General features: G+C 51.1%; 1 protein-coding gene across 1 annotated transcript in view; it reads left to right on the forward strand.

Annotated features, from left to right (window-relative positions):
* LOC130435436 (uncharacterized) overlaps positions 1–18,036 on the forward strand; it is an 86,279-nt gene that overhangs the window by 45,616 nt on the left and 22,627 nt on the right. The window contains exons 28-104 of the mRNA XM_056766086.1: positions 73–179; positions 331–507; positions 622–830; positions 923–1,020; positions 1,197–1,225; positions 1,371–1,392; positions 1,506–1,533; positions 1,623–1,686; positions 1,792–1,938; positions 2,022–2,230; positions 2,324–2,427; positions 2,569–2,687; positions 2,785–2,952; positions 3,065–3,267; positions 3,357–3,469; positions 3,577–3,683; positions 3,835–4,011; positions 4,126–4,334; positions 4,427–4,524; positions 4,701–4,729; positions 4,875–4,896; positions 5,010–5,037; positions 5,127–5,190; positions 5,296–5,442; positions 5,526–5,734; positions 5,828–5,931; positions 6,073–6,191; positions 6,289–6,456; positions 6,569–6,771; positions 6,861–6,973; positions 7,081–7,187; positions 7,339–7,515; positions 7,630–7,838; positions 7,931–8,028; positions 8,205–8,233; positions 8,377–8,398; positions 8,512–8,539; positions 8,629–8,692; positions 8,798–8,944; positions 9,028–9,236; positions 9,330–9,433; positions 9,575–9,693; positions 9,791–9,958; positions 10,071–10,273; positions 10,363–10,475; positions 10,583–10,689; positions 10,841–11,017; positions 11,132–11,340; positions 11,433–11,530; positions 11,707–11,735; positions 11,875–11,896; positions 12,010–12,037; positions 12,127–12,190; positions 12,296–12,442; positions 12,526–12,734; positions 12,828–12,931; positions 13,073–13,191; positions 13,289–13,456; positions 13,569–13,771; positions 13,861–13,973; positions 14,081–14,187; positions 14,339–14,515; positions 14,630–14,838; positions 14,931–15,028; positions 15,205–15,233; positions 15,375–15,396; positions 15,510–15,537; positions 15,627–15,690; positions 15,796–15,942; positions 16,026–16,234; positions 16,328–16,431; positions 16,573–16,691; positions 16,789–16,956; positions 17,069–17,271; positions 17,361–17,473; positions 17,581–17,687; positions 17,839–18,015. Coding sequence (XP_056622064.1) covers positions 73–179; positions 331–507; positions 622–830; positions 923–1,020; positions 1,197–1,225; positions 1,371–1,392; positions 1,506–1,533; positions 1,623–1,686; positions 1,792–1,938; positions 2,022–2,230; positions 2,324–2,427; positions 2,569–2,687; positions 2,785–2,952; positions 3,065–3,267; positions 3,357–3,469; positions 3,577–3,683; positions 3,835–4,011; positions 4,126–4,334; positions 4,427–4,524; positions 4,701–4,729; positions 4,875–4,896; positions 5,010–5,037; positions 5,127–5,190; positions 5,296–5,442; positions 5,526–5,734; positions 5,828–5,931; positions 6,073–6,191; positions 6,289–6,456; positions 6,569–6,771; positions 6,861–6,973; positions 7,081–7,187; positions 7,339–7,515; positions 7,630–7,838; positions 7,931–8,028; positions 8,205–8,233; positions 8,377–8,398; positions 8,512–8,539; positions 8,629–8,692; positions 8,798–8,944; positions 9,028–9,236; positions 9,330–9,433; positions 9,575–9,693; positions 9,791–9,958; positions 10,071–10,273; positions 10,363–10,475; positions 10,583–10,689; positions 10,841–11,017; positions 11,132–11,340; positions 11,433–11,530; positions 11,707–11,735; positions 11,875–11,896; positions 12,010–12,037; positions 12,127–12,190; positions 12,296–12,442; positions 12,526–12,734; positions 12,828–12,931; positions 13,073–13,191; positions 13,289–13,456; positions 13,569–13,771; positions 13,861–13,973; positions 14,081–14,187; positions 14,339–14,515; positions 14,630–14,838; positions 14,931–15,028; positions 15,205–15,233; positions 15,375–15,396; positions 15,510–15,537; positions 15,627–15,690; positions 15,796–15,942; positions 16,026–16,234; positions 16,328–16,431; positions 16,573–16,691; positions 16,789–16,956; positions 17,069–17,271; positions 17,361–17,473; positions 17,581–17,687; positions 17,839–18,015 — 9,269 coding nt within the window. The remainder of the gene's footprint in view (positions 1–72; positions 180–330; positions 508–621; positions 831–922; positions 1,021–1,196; positions 1,226–1,370; positions 1,393–1,505; positions 1,534–1,622; positions 1,687–1,791; positions 1,939–2,021; positions 2,231–2,323; positions 2,428–2,568; positions 2,688–2,784; positions 2,953–3,064; positions 3,268–3,356; positions 3,470–3,576; positions 3,684–3,834; positions 4,012–4,125; positions 4,335–4,426; positions 4,525–4,700; positions 4,730–4,874; positions 4,897–5,009; positions 5,038–5,126; positions 5,191–5,295; positions 5,443–5,525; positions 5,735–5,827; positions 5,932–6,072; positions 6,192–6,288; positions 6,457–6,568; positions 6,772–6,860; positions 6,974–7,080; positions 7,188–7,338; positions 7,516–7,629; positions 7,839–7,930; positions 8,029–8,204; positions 8,234–8,376; positions 8,399–8,511; positions 8,540–8,628; positions 8,693–8,797; positions 8,945–9,027; positions 9,237–9,329; positions 9,434–9,574; positions 9,694–9,790; positions 9,959–10,070; positions 10,274–10,362; positions 10,476–10,582; positions 10,690–10,840; positions 11,018–11,131; positions 11,341–11,432; positions 11,531–11,706; positions 11,736–11,874; positions 11,897–12,009; positions 12,038–12,126; positions 12,191–12,295; positions 12,443–12,525; positions 12,735–12,827; positions 12,932–13,072; positions 13,192–13,288; positions 13,457–13,568; positions 13,772–13,860; positions 13,974–14,080; positions 14,188–14,338; positions 14,516–14,629; positions 14,839–14,930; positions 15,029–15,204; positions 15,234–15,374; positions 15,397–15,509; positions 15,538–15,626; positions 15,691–15,795; positions 15,943–16,025; positions 16,235–16,327; positions 16,432–16,572; positions 16,692–16,788; positions 16,957–17,068; positions 17,272–17,360; positions 17,474–17,580; positions 17,688–17,838; positions 18,016–18,036) is intronic.

Genomic DNA, 18,036 nt, shown 5'->3' on the forward strand with positions numbered 1-18,036 from the left:
CAGCATGCGTCATTTGCAAGTAGCTGTGTGTCCGGTATCATAACCTGCCTCCTGACCTTTCTTTGAAAACAGCTTGCGGACAGAACGCTCAAAGGGATGCCCAATGGCTGAACATCAACCTGGGTCGTTTCTCGACGGCGGCCAGTTACTCTGACCTTAAGGACTTGAACGTCACAGTGGTAAAATGCGCACATCCTTTTTTACATTGCTGTTGTGCTATAGTCTCCTGCCCTTGGGCTGCACTGCAACCCGAGCTCACCGAGTGCCGGGGAGCAGAGCACCCAAAGTCATGTACTGCGTCTTTGGTGGTGGGGTTTGTGTTCACTTTAGCTGGCATCTCTGGAGTCCCTCTCACTTGGCCAGAAAGCGGAGCTGCTGTTGGATCCGTCCACGGGTGCCCTGGAAAATGAGGCCGTGGTGAAGGAGGTGCTAGGCAGCATCCTTGAAACCACCGACGACACGCAGCTCAAACAGTTCTTTGAGGCGTTCGTGGAAGTCACCAAGGAGGTGCGTTGTTTTTAGTCTTCCGCTTTAGTGTGCCAGTAAATATTTTTGAACGAGCAAGCTATGCCGGAACTTCCTTGTGTGGTTCTAAAGCATCTCTGTTCCCCTCGCCACCAGGAAAACGTCACCTACATCAAAAGCACAGCTGTCCGAGACACAATGCTGAATATGACGTTGACGGCTCTGGCTTCCGAGTTCTCCACCTTCCAAACCAGCGACTATAAGCTGTGGTTCCAAGTCAATCTCGTGGTGCTGCTGGCCAGCTTCCAGCCTTCGCTTCTTGTGGTGATCCCCACCAACATCAGCTGTGACTCTTACGATGCAGTGTGAGTGATTCGATTCCCGTTTGCTTGTTACGCTTTCCTGCAGTCTGTGAAAAGGGGCTTGACAATTGAAATTCTTTGGCTTGTTTAAACAGACTCCAAGGCCTAGAGATTGCTTTGGCGCTACTCCCCTCCGGACTACAGGAGGAGCTGAAATCCAGCATAGACATTCTTCGGGAATCACCACCAGACGGTATGGCATGAGCGAAAGTTCTCTGATATTCGAAGATGGGGAATTAAAAAAGCCCTGTCAGTTTTATTTTTTAACCGAAAGGGCAAAAGCAATAAAAGAAAAATCCATGTGAACCTATGCAGTGTATGAGTGGCCTTCCCCTGACAGATTTCTCTTTTGTCTCTGCTTCACTTCAGGCTGCTCGCCACCTGATCCAGTCCCTGTTGTAAGTGCTAGTTTGTTGGAAATGCATTTTGAGCTGAATGGAAGCCCATTTTGAGCTGCTTGTCATTGACGCCTCTCTTATAACTGCTTTAACTTCTTTCTCGCTGTCTCTCTCTCTCTCTCTCTCTCTCTCTCTGTCTCATTAGTGCAAAGAAACGGTAGCCAACGGTGAGTCGGAACTTGCGAAGCTAAAACTATGGATGAACGGAATCTTATGAAGTTTTCAAAACATTTCAGCTAGCTATAGGTTGTGTGTCTCATTGTTTTTCCTTGTTTTGCAGAAGAGAGTCTGTGTAAAGGGTTGCAAGGGTGAGTATTGTATTTAGTGTTAAACGGAAACAGAGGTTGGCTACAGAACTGGCTTTTGAAATGAAAGAATGTGCTTTTGCAATTTGCAGCGGTCCAACTGTGTCTGGAGGTGATCCCTGTGCATTGCCTATCCCTAAGTATGCCTGTTCCTCGGTAAGTGTTAATTTGCACGCCAAAGTTCTCTATTTGCCGTGACACGTGATTCCCAGTCAGACATTTTATTCCTCTAACTGGCCAAATGTGTCCTCTCCTTTCAAGGCTATGACGCTGTCCTCCGCCGACCTTGCCACGCTGTTGTCCTGCGAGCTGGTGGGTAGCAAGCACTACCCGGTGGAGATGTGGAAACTTTTCTTCAAGAAATCTAAAGGAGTGCTTGGAGACGCTCTGTCCACGAACTCCAACAAGGTAGGCCACACGCCCATTTTCTGGAACAGCTAATAAAGCGCTGCATTGCAACTTTCTAATGGCATGTCCCACTCCCGTAACAGACCTTCGCCATAACGCAGTCTGCGACTCACGCTCTGGACGCCATCGGAGAGGTGATGGTCTACGACTTTGACGTCGCGCAGCTGTCAGACGCAGACTTCGTTGACGGCTGGTTCACGGAAAAGCTCCGGCCGCTCCTGCCAGCAATCTCTGGGGACCTTCTTTCCTGCCTTAGCTCCAAGAACTTCACTTGTGACACCTACCAAGTCGTGTAAGTGCACCGAGTGCCGTGAGAAACAGGAGAGGGTGTTTGGCCGTGTAAAGTGTGGCAATCCCTAACGCTCGCTGATCTTGCTTGATTTAGGGTGGATGCTCTCGGCGCGCAATCATTGCTCATGGGAGTGGAGCTGAGGAAGGCGGTCGTCAACAAATTCATCGTTCCCTTCCTCTCCAGGGGTGACCTAGCAGGTATGTGAAGTCGCACCACTGTCTTGAACGGACATCTGCTTTAGGCATGCTTTAGCAACTGGGCTGGTCCCAGCTATTTCAGCTGGCTCACAATTCAGTTGGGTTCTGATGAGTTTCCTTGATGCTGTGTGCGCAACCTAGATGCTGGCTGTCTTTCCCAAACCGCAAGCAGCGCCGACTGGCTTGAGCAGAACTTTGGCAAATTCTCCAAATATGCCACCTTGGAGGATCTGCGGACTCTAAATGGAAATTTCTCCAGCGTGAGTAACTTGCCTCAGCTGCCCGTGCGGGTGGTCAATCGAGCAGTCGCTGGTTTGATGTTCATCGGTGATAACCTCGCTGATTGCTGTCTTTCAGTTTGGATCTTTGGATCTGCTGACTCCCACCCAAGTAGCTGAACTCACACGGAGCTCGGGCGCTCTGAACAACACGGATCAGATCAACGCCGTGTTCGACCGGCTGGAGGTTGGTCACGCTTTCCAGAACGTGGACGAGTTCCTGACGACGCTGGCTGCAGCTCCTGAGGCAAGTCCATGGATTGTTTAGATGCCTGGCCGTGCGGAAGCCACGCAGGTCAGCCCCACGTACCTGGTGTGATTGAAGTGCCTTTCACGCTCCTCGGGTTGTGTCTCCGCAGGTGTCCTCCGCTATCCCCACTGCTGTGAGAGACGTGATGATGAACCGGACCTATGGTATCGTCCGACCGCTATTCCAGGAGTTTGTGACCGAAGACTGGGTCGTGTGGTTCACCCTGAAGCTCACCCCAATCCTCTCCAGTTTCACCGCGGACATGCTAGTTACAGTCACAGCTGACATAAACTGCACCAACTACCGCGTGATGTGAGTGCCTCTGCCGCCTTGGATTCAGGGAGGGCGCAGAACTCTGCCAACACGTGACCCTCATCACCCTCTCTGCCTTTCTGTTGCAGCGTCAAAGGACTGGGCATGGTGTTGTCAGAAATGACGGCTCTCAGGATCCATGAAATAACCCAGGTTCTGGTGGAGTACCTCAAGGATTTTGCCACCCAATTCAACACGCCAGGTAACTGTTGTTCCCGTGCTTCTCCGTCGCAGGAACAGCATGCGTCATTTGCAAGTAGCTGTGTGTCCGGTATCATAACCTGCCTCCTGACCTTTCTTTGAAAACAGCTTGCGGACAGAACGCTCAAAGGGATGCCCAATGGCTGAACATCAACCTGGGTCGTTTCTCGACGGCGGCCAGTTACTCTGACCTTAAGGACTTGAACGTCACATTGGTAAAATGCGCACATCCTTTTTTACATTGCTGTTGTGCTATAGTCTCCTGCCCTTGGGCTGCACTGCAACCCGAGCTCACCGAGTGCCGGGGAGCAGAGCACCCAAAGTCATGTACTGCGTCTTTGGTGGTGGGGTTTGTGTTCACTTTAGCTGGCATCTCTGGAGTCCCTCTCACTTGGCCAGAAAGCGGAGCTGCTGTTGGATCCGTCCACGGGTGCCCTGGAAAATGAGGCCGTGGTGAAGGAGGTGCTAGGCAGCATCCTTGAAACCACCGACGACACGCAGCTCAAACAGTTCTTTGAGGCGTTCGTGGAAGTCACCAAGGAGGTGCGTTGTTTTTAGTCTTCCGCTTTAGTGTGCCAGTAAATATTTTTGAACGAGCAAGCCATGCCGGAACTTCCTTGTGTGGTTCTAAAGCATCTCTGTTCCCCTCGCCACCAGGAAAACGTCACCTACATCAAAAGCACAGCTGTCCGAGACACAATGCTGAATATGACGTTGACGGCTCTGGCTTCCGAGTTCTCCACCTTCCAAACCAGCGACTATAAGCTGTGGTTCCAAGTCAATCTCGTGGTGCTGCTGGCCAGCTTCCAGCCTTCGCTTCTTGTGGTGATCCCCACCAACATCAGCTGTGACTCTTACGATGCAGTGTGAGTGATTCGATTCCCGTTTGCTTGTTACGCTTTCCTGCAGTCTGTGAAAAGGGGCTTGACAATTGAAATTCTTTGGCTTGTTTAAACAGACTCCAAGGCCTAGAGATTGCTTTGGCGCTACTCCCCTCCGGACTACAGGAGGAGCTGAAATCCAGCATAGACATTCTTCGGGAATCACCACCAGACGGTATGGCATGAGCGAAAGTTCTCTGATATTCGAAGATGGGGAATTAAAAAAGCCCTGTCAGTTTTATTTTTTAACCGAAAGGGCAAAAGCAATAAAAGAAAAATCCATGTGAACCTATGCAGTGTATGAGTGGCCTTCCCCTGACAGATTTCTCTTTTGTCTCTGCTTCACTTCAGGCTGCTCGCCACCTGATCCAGTCCCTGTTGTAAGTGCTAGTTTGTTGGAAATGCATTTTGAGCTGAATGGAAGCCCATTTTGAGCTGCTTGTCATTGACGTCTCTCTTATAACTGCTTTAACTTCTTTCTCGCTGTCTCTCTCTCTCTCTCTCTCTCTCTCTCTGTCTCATTAGTGCAAAGAAACGGTAGCCAACGGTGAGTCGGAACTTGCGAAGCTAAAACTATGGATGAACGGAATCTTATGAAGTTTTCAAAACATTTCAGCTAGCTATAGGTTGTGTGTCTCATTGTTTTTCCTTGTTTTGCAGAAGAGAGTCTGTGTAAAGGGTTGCAAGGGTGAGTATTGTATTAAGTGTTAAACGGAAACAGAGGTTGGCTACAGAACTGGCTTTTGAAATGAAAGAATGTGCTTTTGCAATTTGCAGCGGTCCAACTGTGTCTGGCGGTGATCCCTGTGCATTGCCTATCCCTAAGTATGCCTGTTCCTCGGTAAGTGTTAATTTGCACGCCAAAGTTCTCTATTTGCCGTGACACGTGATTCCCAGTCAGACATTTTATTCCTCTAACTGGCCAAATGTGTCCTCTCCTTTCAAGGCTATGACGCTGTCCTCCGCCGACCTTGCCACGCTGTTGTCCTGCGAGCTGGTGGGTAGCAAGCACTACCCGGTGGAGATGTGGAAACTTTTCTTCAAGAAATCTAAAGGAGTGCTTGGAGACGCTCTGTCCACGAACTCCAACAAGGTAGGCCACACGCCCATTTTCTGGAACAGCTAATAAAGCGCTGCATTGCAACTTTCTAATGGCATGTCCCACTCCCGTAACAGACCTTCGCCATAACGCAGTCTGCGACTCACGCTCTGGACGCCATCGGAGAGGTGATGGTCTACGACTTTGACGTCGCGCAGCTGTCAGACGCAGACTTCGTTGACGGCTGGTTCACGGAAAAGCTCCGGCCGCTCCTGCCAGCAATCTCTGGGGACCTTCTTTCCTGCCTTAGCTCCAAGAACTTCACTTGTGACACCTACCAAGTCGTGTAAGTGCACCGAGTGCCGTGAGAAACAGGAGAGGGTGTTTGGCCGTGTAAAGTGTGGCAATCCCTAACGCTCGCTGATCTTGCTTGATTTAGGGTGGATGCTCTCGGCGCGCAATCATTGCTCATGGGAGTGGAGCTGAGGAAGGCGGTCGTCAACAAATTCATCGTTCCCTTCCTCTCCAGGGGTGACCTAGCAGGTATGTGAAGTCGCACCACTGTCTTGAACGGACATCTGCTTTAGGCATGCTTTAGCAACTGGGCTGGTCCCAGCTATTTCAGCTGGCTCACAATTCAGTTGGGTTCTGATGAGTTTCCTTGATGCTGTGTGCGCAACCTAGATGCTGGCTGTCTTTCCCAAACCGCAAGCAGCGCCGACTGGCTTGAGCAGAACTTTGGCAAATTCTCCAAATATGCCACCTTGGAGGATCTGCGGACTCTAAATGGAAATTTCTCCAGCGTGAGTAACTTGCCTCAGCTGCCCGTGCGGGCGGTCAATCGAGCAGTCGCTGGTTTGATGTTCATCGGTGATAACCTCGCTGATTGCTGTCTTTCAGTTTGGATCTTTGGATCTGCTGACTCCCACCCAAGTAGCTGAACTCACACGGAGCTCGGGCGCTCTGAACAACACGGATCAGATCAACGCCGTGTTCGACCGGCTGGAGGTTGGTCACGCTTTCCAGAACGTGGACGAGTTCCTGACGACGCTGGCTGCAGCTCCTGAGGCAAGTCCATGGATTGTTTAGATGCCTGGCCGTGCGGAAGCCACGCAGGTCAGCCCCACGTACCTGGTGTGATTGAAGTGCCTTTCACGCTCCTCGGGTTGTGTCTCCGCAGGTGTCCTCCGCTATCCCCACTGCTGTGAGAGACGTGATGATGAACCGGACCTATGGTATCGTCCGACCGCTATTCCAGGAGTTTGTGACCGAAGACTGGGTCGTGTGGTTCACCCTGAAGCTCACCCCAATCCTCTCCAGTTTCACCGCGGACATGCTAGTTACAGTCACAGCTGACATAAACTGCACCAACTACCGCGTGATGTGAGTGCCTCTGCCGCCTTGGATTCAGGGAGGGCGCAGAACTCTGCCAACACGTGACCCTCATCACCCTCTCTGCCTTTCTGTTGCAGCGTCAAAGGACTGGGCATGGTGTTGTCAGAAATGACGGCTCTCAGGATCCATGAAATAACCCAGGTTCTGGTGGAGTACCTCAAGGATTTTGCCACCCAATTCAACACGCCAGGTAACTGTTGTTCCCGTGCTTCTCCGTCGCAGGAACAGCATGCGTCATTTGCAAGTAGCTGTGTGTCCGGTATCATAACCTGCCTCCTGACCTTTCTTTGAAAACAGCTTGCGGACAGAACGCTCAAAGGGATGCCCAATGGCTGAACATCAACCTGGGTCGTTTCTCGACGGCGGCCAGTTACTCTGACCTTAAGGACTTGAACGTCACAGTGGTAAAATGCGCACATCCTTTTTTACATTGCTGTTGTGCTATAGTCTCCTGCCCTTGGGCTGCACTGCAACCCGAGCTCACCGAGTGCCGGGGAGCAGAGCACCCAAAGTCATGTACTGCGTCTTTGGTGGTGGGGTTTGTGTTCACTTTAGCTGGCATCTCTGGAGTCCCTCTCACTTGGCCAGAAAGCGGAGCTGCTGTTGGATCCGTCCACGGGTGCCCTGGAAAATGAGGCCGTGGTGAAGGAGGTGCTAGGCAGCATCCTTGAAACCACCGACGACACGCAGCTCAAACAGTTCTTTGAGGCGTTCGTGGAAGTCACCAAGGAGGTGCGTTGTTTTTAGTCTTCCGCTTTAGTGTGCCAGTAAATATTTTTGAACGAGCAAGCTATGCCGGAACTTCCTTGTGTGGTTCTAAAGCATCTCTGTTCCCCTCGCCACCAGGAAAACGTCACCTACATCAAAAGCACAGCTGTCCGAGACACAATGCTGAATATGACGTTGACGGCTCTGGCTTCCGAGTTCTCCACCTTCCAAACCAGCGACTATAAGCTGTGGTTCCAAGTCAATCTCGTGGTGCTGCTGGCCAGCTTCCAGCCTTCGCTTCTTGTGGTGATCCCCACCAACATCAGCTGTGACTCTTACGATGCAGTGTGAGTGATTCGATTCCCGTTTGCTTGTTACGCTTTCCTGCAGTCTGTGAAAAGGGGCTTGACAATTGAAATTCTTTGGCTTGTTTAAACAGACTCCAAGGCCTAGAGATTGCTTTGGCGCTACTCCCCTCCGGACTACAGGAGGAGCTGAAATCCAGCATAGACATTCTTCGGGAATCACCACCAGACGGTATGGCATGAGCGAAAGTTCTCTGATATTCGAAGATGGGGAATTAAAAAAGCCCTGTCAGTTTTATTTTTTAACCGAAAGGGCAAAAGCAATAAAAGAAAAATCCATGTGAACCTATGCAGTGTATGAGTGGCCTTCCCCTGACAGATTTCTCTTTTGTCTCTGCTTCACTTCAGGCTGCTCGCCACCTGATCCAGTCCCTGTTGTAAGTGCTAGTTTGTTGGAAATGCATTTTGAGCTGAATGGAAGCCCATTTTGAGCTGCTTGTCATTGACGTCTCTCTTATAACTGCTTTAACTTCTTTCTCGCTGTCTCTCTCTCTCTCTCTCTCTCTCTCTGTCTCATTAGTGCAAAGAAACGGTAGCCAACGGTGAGTCGGAACTTGCGAAGCTAAAACTATGGATGAACGGAATCTTATGAAGTTTTCAAAACATTTCAGCTAGCTATAGGTTGTGTGTCTCATTGTTTTTCCTTGTTTTGCAGAAGAGAGTCTGTGTAAAGGGTTGCAAGGGTGAGTATTGTATTTAGTGTTAAACGGAAACAGAGGTTGGCTACAGAACTGGCTTTTGAAATGAAAGAATGTGCTTTTGCAATTTGCAGCGGTCCAACTGTGTCTGGAGGTGATCCCTGTGCATTTCCTATCCCTAAGTATGCCTGTTCCTCGGTAAGTGTTAATTTGCACGCCAAAGTTCTCTATTTGCCGTGACACGTGATTCCCAGTCAGACATTTTATTCCTCTAACTGGCCAAATGTGTCCTCTCCTTTCAAGGCTATGACGCTGTCCTCCGCCGACCTTGCCACGCTGTTGTCCTGCGAGCTGGTGGGTAGCAAGCACTACCCGGTGGAGATGTGGAAACTTTTCTTCAAGAAATCTAAAGGAGTGCTTGGAGACGCTCTGTCCACGAACTCCAACAAGGTAGGCCACACGCCCATTTTCTGGAACAGCTAATAAAGCGCTGCATTGCAACTTTCTAATGGCATGTCCCACTCCCGTAACAGACCTTCGCCATAACGCAGTCTGCGACTCACGCTCTGGACGCCATCGGAGAGGTGATGGTCTACGACTTTGACGTCGCGCAGCTGTCAGACGCAGACTTCGTTGACGGCTGGTTCACGGAAAAGCTCCGGCCGCTCCTGCCAGCAATCTCTGGGGACCTTCTTTCCTGCCTTAGCTCCAAGAACTTCACTTGTGACACCTACCAAGTCGTGTAAGTGCACCGAGTGCCGTGAGAAACAGGAGAGGGTGTTTGGCCGTGTAAAGTGTGGCAATCCCTAACGCTCGCTGATCTTGCTTGATTTAGGGTGGATGCTCTCGGCGCGCAATCATTGCTCATGGGAGTGGAGCTGAGGAAGGCGGTCGTCAACAAATTCATCGTTCCCTTCCTCTCCAGGGGTGACCTAGCAGGTATGTGAAGTCGCACCACTGTCTTGAACGGACATCTGCTTTAGGCATGCTTTAGCAACTGGGCTGGTCCCAGCTATTTCAGCTGGCTCGCAATTCAGTTGGGTTCTGATGAGTTTCCTTGATGCTGTGTGCGCAACCTAGATGCTGGCTGTCTTTCCCAAACCGCAAGCAGCGCCGACTGGCTTGAGCAGAACTTTGGCAAATTCTCCAAATATGCCACCTTGGAGGATCTGCGGACTCTAAATGGAAATTTCTCCAGCGTGAGTAACTTGCCTCAGCTGCCCGTGCGGGTGGTCAATCGAGCAGTCGCTGGTTTGATGTTCATCGGTGATAACCTCGCTGATTGCTGTCTTTCAGTTTGGATCTTTGGATCTGCTGACTCCCACCCAAGTAGCTGAACTCACACGGAGCTCGGGCGCTCTGAACAACACGGATCAGATCAACGCCGTGTTCGACCGGCTGGAGGTTGGTCACGCTTTCCAGAACGTGGACGAGTTCCTGACGACGCTGGCTGCAGCTACTGAGGCAAGTCCATGGATTGTTTAGATGCCTGGCCGTGCGGAAGCCACGCAGGTCAGCCCCACGTACCTGGTGTGATTGAAGTGCCTTTCACGCTCCTCGGGTTGTGTCTCCGCAGGTGTCCTCCGCTATCCCCACTGCTGTGAGAGACGTGATGATGAACCGGACCTATGGTATCGTCCGACCGCTATTCCAGGAGTTTGTGACCGAAGACTGGGTCGTGTGGTTCACCCTGAAGCTCACCCCAATCCTCTCCAGTTTCACCGCGGACATGCTAGTTACAGTCACAGCTGACATAAACTGCACCAACTACCGCGTGATGTGAGTGCCTCTGCCGCCTTGGATTCAGGGAGGGCGCAGAACTCTGCCAACACGTGACCCTCATCACCCTCTCTGCCTTTCTGTTGCAGCGTCAAAGGACTGGGCATGGTGTTGTCAGAAATGACGGCTCTCAGGATCCATGAAATAACCCAGGTTCTGGTGGAGTACCTCAAGGATTTTGCCACCCAATTCAACACGCCAGGTAACTGTTGTTCCCGTGCTTCTCCGTCGCAGGAACAGCATGCGTCATTTGCAAGTAGCTGTGTGTCCGGTATCATAACCTGCCTCCTGACCTTTCTTTGAAAACAGCTTGCGGACAGAACGCTCAAAGGGATGCCCAATGGCTGAACATCAACCTGGGTCGTTTCTCGACGGCGGCCAGTTACTCTGACCTTAAGGACTTGAACGTCACAGTGGTAAAATGCGCACATCCTTTTTTACATTGCTGTTGTGCTATAGTCTCCTGCCCTTGGGCTGCACTGCAACCCGAGCTCACCGAGTGCCGGGGAGCAGAGCACCCAAAGTCATGTACTGCGTCTTTGGTGGTGGGGTTTGTGTTCACTTTAGCTGGCATCTCTGGAGTCCCTCTCACTTGGCCAGAAAGCGGAGCTGCTGTTGGATCCGTCCACGGGTGCCCTGGAAAATGAGGCCGTGGTGAAGGAGGTGCTAGGCAGCATCCTTGAAACCACCGACGACACGCAGCTCAAACAGTTCTTTGAGGCGTTCGTGGAAGTCACCAAGGAGGTGCGTTGTTTTTAGTCTTCCGCTTTAGTGTGCCAGTAAATATTTTTGAACGAGCAAGCTATGCCGGAACTTCCTTGTGTGGTTCTAAAGCATCTCTGTTCCCCTCGCCACCAGGAAAACGTCACCTACATCAAAAGCACAGCTGTCCGAGACACAATGCTGAATATGACGTTGACGGCTCTGGCTTCCGAGTTCTCCACCTTCCAAACCAGCGACTATAAGCTGTGGTTCCAAGTCAATCTCGTGGTGCTGCTGGCCAGCTTCCAGCCTTCGCTTCTTGTGGTGATCCCCACCAACATCAGCTGTGACTCTTACGATGCAGTGTGAGTGATTCGATTCCCGTTTGCTTGTTACGCTTTCCTGCAGTCTGTGAAAAGGGGCTTGACAATTGAAATTCTTTGGCTTGTTTAAACAGACTCCAAGGCCTAGAGATTGCTTTGGCGCTACTCCCCTCCGGACTACAGGAGGAGCTGAAATCCAGCATAGACATTCTTCGGGAATCACCACCAGACGGTATGGCATGAGCGAAAGTTCTCTGATATTCGAAGATGGGGAATTAAAAAAGCCCTGTCAGTTTTATTTTTTAACCGAAAGGGCAAAAGCAATAAAAGAAAAATCCATGTGAACCTATGCAGTGTATGAGTGGCCTTCCCCTGACAGATTTCTCTTTTGTCTCTGCTTCACTTCAGGCTGCTCGCCACCTGATCCAGTCCCTGTTGTAAGTGCTAGTTTGTTGGAAATGCATTTTGAGCTGAATGGAAGCCCATTTTGAGCTGCTTGTCATTGACGTCTCTCTTATAACTGCTTTAACTTCTTTCTCGCTGTCTCTCTCTCTCTCTCTCTCTCTGTCTCATTAGTGCAAAGAAACGGTAGCCAACGGTGAGTCGGAACTTGCGAAGCTAAAACTATGGATGAACGGAATCTTATGAAGTTTTCAAAACATTTCAGCTAGCTATAGGTTGTGTGTCTCATTGTTTTTCCTTGTTTTGCAGAAGAGAGTCTGTGTAAAGGGTTGCAAGGGTGAGTATTGTATTTAGTGTTAAACGGAAACAGAGGTTGGCTACAGAACTGGCTTTTGAAATGAAAGAATGTGCTTTTGCAATTTGCAGCGGTCCAACTGTGTCTGGAGGTGATCCCTGTGCATTGCCTATCCCTAAGTATGCCTGTTCCTCGGTAAGTGTTAATTTGCACGCCAAAGTTCTCTATTTGCCGTGACACGTGATTCCCAGTCAGACATTTTATTCCTCTAACTGGCCAAATGTGTCCTCTCCTTTCAAGGCTATGACGCTGTCCTCCGCCGACCTTGCCACGCTGTTGTCCTGCGAGCTGGTGGGTAGCAAGCACTACCCGGTGGAGATGTGGAAACTTTTCTTCAAGAAATCTAAAGGAGTGCTTGGAGACGCTCTGTCCACGAACTCCAACAAGGTAGGCCACACGCCCATTTTCTGGAACAGCTAATAAAGCGCTGCATTGCAACTTTCTAATGGCATGTCCCACTCCCGTAACAGACCTTCGCCATAACGCAGTCTGCGACTCACGCTCTGGACGCCATCGGAGAGGTGATGGTCTACGACTTTGACGTCGCGCAGCTGTCAGACGCAGACTTCGTTGACGGCTGGTTCACGGAAAAGCTCCGGCCGCTCCTGCCAGCAATCTCTGGGGACCTTCTTTCCTGCCTTAGCTCCAAGAACTTCACTTGTGACACCTACCAAGTCGTGTAAGTGCACCGAGTGCCGTGAGAAACAGGAGAGGGTGTTTGGCCGTGTAAAGTGTGGCAATCCCTAACGCTCGCTGATCTTGCTTGATTTAGGGTGGATGCTCTCGGCGCGCAATCATTGCTCATGGGAGTGGAGCTGAGGAAGGCGGTCGTCAACAAATTCATCGTTCCCTTCCTCTCCAGGGGTGACCTAGCAGGTATGTGAAGTCGCACCACTGTCTTGAACGGACATCTGCTTTAGGCATGCTTTAGCAACTGGGCTGGTCCCAGCTATTTCAGCTGGCTCGCAATTCAGTTGGGTTCTGATGAGTTTCCTTGATGCTGTGTGCGCAACCTAGATGCTGGCTGTCTTTCCCAAACCGCAAGCAGCGCCGACTGGCTTGAGCAGAACTTTGGCAAATTCTCCAAATATGCCACCTTGGAGGATCTGCGGACTCTAAATGGAAATTTCTCCAGCGTGAGTAACTTGCCTCAGCTGCCCGTGCGGGTGGTCAATCGAGCAGTCGCTGGTTTGATGTTCATCGGTGATAACCTCGCTGATTGCTGTCTTTCAGTTTGGATCTTTGGATCTGCTGACTCCCACCCAAGTAGCTGAACTCACACGGAGCTCGGGCGCTCTGAACAACACGGATCAGATCAACGCCGTGTTCGACCGGCTGGAGGTTGGTCACGCTTTCCAGAACGTGGACGAGTTCCTGACGACGCTGGCTGCAGCTCCTGAGGCAAGTCCATGGATTGTTTAGATGCCTGGCCGTGCGGAAGCCACGCAGGTCAGCCCCACGTACCTGGTGTGATTGAAGTGCCTTTCACGCTCCTCGGGTTGTGTCTCCGCAGGTGTCCTCCGCTATCCCCACTGCTGTGAGAGACGTGATGATGAACCGGACCTATGGTATCGTCCGACCGCTATTCCAGGAGTTTGTGACCGAAGACTGGGTCGTGTGGTTCACCCTGAAGCTCACCCCAATCCTCTCCAGTTTCACCGCGGACATGCTAGTTACAGTCACAGCTGACATAAACTGCACCAACTACCGCGTGATGTGAGTGCCTCTGCCGCCTTGGATTCAGGGAGGGCGCAGAACTCTGCCAACACGTGACCCTCATCACCCTCTCTGCCTTTCTGTTGCAGCGTCAAAGGACTGGGCATGGTGTTGTCAGAAATGACGGCTCTCAGGATCCATGAAATAACCCAGGTTCTGGTGGAGTACCTCAAGGATTTTGCCACCCAATTCAACACGCCAGGTAACTGTTGTTCCCGTGCTTCTCCGTCGCAGGAACAGCATGCGTCATTTGCAAGTAGCTGTGTGTCCGGTATCATAACCTGCCTCCTGACCTTTCTTTGAAAACAGCTTGCGGACAGAACGCTCAAAGGGATGCCCAATGGCTGAACATCAACCTGGGTCGTTTCTCGACGGCGGCCAGTTACTCTGACCTTAAGGACTTGAACGTCACAGTGGTAAAATGCGCACATCCTTTTTTACATTGCTGTTGTGCTATAGTCTCCTGCCCTTGGGCTGCACTGCAACCCGAGCTCACCGAGTGCCGGGGAGCAGAGCACCCAAAGTCATGTACTGCGTCTTTGGTGGTGGGGTTTGTGTTCACTTTAGCTGGCATCTCTGGAGTCCCTCTCACTTGGCCAGAAAGCGGAGCTGCTGTTGGATCCGTCCACGGGTGCCCTGGAAAATGAGGCCGTGGTGAAGGAGGTGCTAGGCAGCATCCTTGAAACCACCGACGACACGCAGCTCAAACAGTTCTTTGAGGCGTTCGTGGAAGTCACCAAGGAGGTGCGTTGTTTTTAGTCTTCCGCTTTAGTGTGCCAGTAAATATTTTTGAACGAGCAAGCTATGCCGGAACTTCCTTGTGTGGTTCTAAAGCATCTCTGTTCCCCTCGCCACCAGGAAAACGTCACCTACATCAAAAGCACAGCTGTCCGAGACACAATGCTGAATATGACGTTGACGGCTCTGGCTTCCGAGTTCTCCACCTTCCAAACCAGCGACTATAAGCTGTGGTTCCAAGTCAATCTCGTGGTGCTGCTGGCCAGCTTCCAGCCTTCGCTTCTTGTGGTGATCCCCACCAACATCAGCTGTGACTCTTACGATGCAGTGTGAGTGATTCGATTCCCGTTTGCTTGTTACGCTTTCCTGCAGTCTGTGAAAAGGGGCTTGACAATTGAAATTCTTTGGCTTGTTTAAACAGACTCCAAGGCCTAGAGATTGCTTTGGCGCTACTCCCCTCCGGACTACAGGAGGAGCTGAAATCCAGCATAGACATTCTTCGGGAATCACCACCAGACGGTATGGCATGAGCGAAAGTTCTCTGATATTCGAAGATGGGGAATTAAAAAAGCCCTGTCAGTTTTATTTTTTAACCGAAAGGGCAAAAGCAATAAAAGAAAAATCCATGTGAACCTATGCAGTGTATGAGTGGCCTTCCCCTGACAGATTTCTCTTTTGTCTCTGCTTCACTTCAGGCTGCTCGCCACCTGATCCAGTCCCTGTTGTAAGTGCTAGTTTGTTGGAAATGCATTTTGAGCTGAATGGAAGCCCATTTTGAGCTGCTTGTCATTGACGTCTCTCTTATAACTGCTTTAACTTCTTTCTCGCTGTCTCTCTCTCTCTCTCTCTCTCTCTGTCTCATTAGTGCAAAGAAACGGTAGCCAACGGTGAGTCGGAACTTGCGAAGCTAAAACTATGGATGAACGGAATCTTATGAAGTTTTCAAAACATTTCAGCTAGCTATAGGTTGTGTGTCTCATTGTTTTTCCTTGTTTTGCAGAAGAGAGTCTGTGTAAAGGGTTGCAAGGGTGAGTATTGTATTTAGTGTTAAACGGAAACAGAGGTTGGCTACAGAACTGGCTTTTGAAATGAAAGAATGTGCTTTTGCAATTTGCAGCGGTCCAACTGTGTCTGGAGGTGATCCCTGTGCATTGCCTATCCCTAAGTATGCCTGTTCCTCGGTAAGTGTTAATTTGCACGCCAAAGTTCTCTATTTGCCGTGACACGTGATTCCCAGTCAGACATTTTATTCCTCTAACTGGCCAAATGTGTCCTCTCCTTTCAAGGCTATGACGCTGTCCTCCGCCGACCTTGCCACGCTGTTGTCCTGCGAGCTGGTGGGTAGCAAGCACTACCCGGTGGAGATGTGGAAACTTTTCTTCAAGAAATCTAAAGGAGTGCTTGGAGACGCTCTGTCCACGAACTCCAACAAGGTAGGCCACACGCCCATTTTCTGGAACAGCTAATAAAGCGCTGCATTGCAACTTTCTAATGGCATGTCCCACTCCCGTAACAGACCTTCGCCATAACGCAGTCTGCGACTCACGCTCTGGACGCCATCGGAGAGGTGATGGTCTACGACTTTGACGTCGCGCAGCTGTCAGACGCAGACTTCGTTGACGGCTGGTTCACGGAAAAGCTCCGGCCGCTCCTGCCAGCAATCTCTGGGGACCTTCTTTCCTGCCTTAGCTCCAAGAACTTCACTTGTGACACCTACCAAGTCGTGTAAGTGCACCGAGTGCCGTGAGAAACAGGAGAGGGTGTTTGGCCGTGTAAAGTGTGGCAATCCCTAACGCTCGCTGATCTTGCTTGATTTAGGGTGGATGCTCTCGGCGCGCAATCATTGCTCATGGGAGTGGAGCTGAGGAAGGCGGTCGTCAACAAATTCATCGTTCCCTTCCTCTCCAGGGGTGACCTAGCAGGTATGTGAAGTCGCACCACTGTCTTGAACGGACATCTGCTTTAGGCATGCTTTAGCAACTGGGCTGGTCCCAGCTATTTCAGCTGGCTCGCAATTCAGTTGGGTTCTGATGAGTTTCCTTGATGCTGTGTGCGCAACCTAGATGCTGGCTGTCTTTCCCAAACCGCAAGCAGCGCCGACTGGCTTGAGCAGAACTTTGGCAAATTCTCCAAATATGCCACCTTGGAGGATCTGCGGACTCTAAATGGAAATTTCTCCAGCGTGAGTAACTTGCCTCAGCTGCCCGTGCGGGTGGTCAATCGAGCAGTCGCTGGTTTGATGTTCATCGGTGATAACCTCGCTGATTGCTGTCTTTCAGTTTGGATCTTTGGATCTGCTGACTCCCACCCAAGTAGCTGAACTCACACGGAGCTCGGGCGCTCTGAACAACACGGATCAGATCAACGCCGTGTTCGACCGGCTGGAGGTTGGTCACGCTTTCCAGAACGTGGACGAGTTCCTGACGACGCTGGCTGCAGCTCCTGAGGCAAGTCCATGGATTGTTTAGATGCCTGGCCGTGCGGAAGCCACGCAGGTCAGCCCCACGTACCTGGTGTGATTGAAGTGCCTTTCACGCTCCTCGGGTTGTGTCTCCGCAGGTGTCCTCCGCTATCCCCACTGCTGTGAGAGACGTGATGATGAACCGGACCTATGGTATCGTCCGACCGCTATTCCAGGAGTTTGTGACCGAAGACTGGGTCGTGTGGTTCACCCTGAAGCTCACCCCAATCCTCTCCAGTTTCACCGCGGACATGCTAGTTACAGTCACAGCTGACATAAACTGCACCAACTACCGCGTGATGTGAGTGCCTCTGCCGCCTTGGATTCAGGGAGGGCGCAGAACTCTGCCAACACGTGACCCTCATCACCCTCTCTGCCTTTCTGTTGCAGCGTCAAAGGACTGGGCATGGTGTTGTCAGAAATGACGGCTCTCAGGATCCATGAAATAACCCAGGTTCTGGTGGAGTACCTCAAGGATTTTGCCACCCAATTCAACACGCCAGGTAACTGTTGTTCCCGTGCTTCTCCGTCGCAGGAACAGCATGCGTCATTTGCAAGTAGCTGTGTGTCCGGTATCATAACCTGCCTCCTGACCTTTCTTTGAAAACAGCTTGCGGACAGAACGCTCAAAGGGATGCCCAATGGCTGAACATCAACCTGGGTCGTTTCTCGACGGCGGCCAGTTACTCTGACCTTAAGGACTTGAACGTCACAGTGGTAAAATGCGCACATCCTTTTTTACATTGCTGTTGTGCTATAGTCTCCTGCCCTTGGGCTGCACTGCAACCCGAGCTCACCGAGTGCCGGGGAGCAGAGCACCCAAAGTCATGTACTGCGTCTTTGGTGGTGGGGTTTGTGTTCACTTTAGCTGGCATCTCTGGAGTCCCTCTCACTTGGCCAGAAAGCGGAGCTGCTGTTGGATCCGTCCACGGGTGCCCTGGAAAATGAGGCCGTGGTGAAGGAGGTGCTAGGCAGCATCCTTGAAACCACCGACGACACGCAGCTCAAACAGTTCTTTGAGGCGTTCGTGGAAGTCACCAAGGAGGTGCGTTGTTTTTAGTCTTCC

The sequence above is a fragment of the Triplophysa dalaica genome, chromosome 2, assembly GCF_015846415.1.
Source record: "Triplophysa dalaica isolate WHDGS20190420 chromosome 2, ASM1584641v1, whole genome shotgun sequence".
Classification (NCBI taxonomy): Eukaryota; Metazoa; Chordata; class Actinopteri; order Cypriniformes; family Nemacheilidae; genus Triplophysa; species Triplophysa dalaica.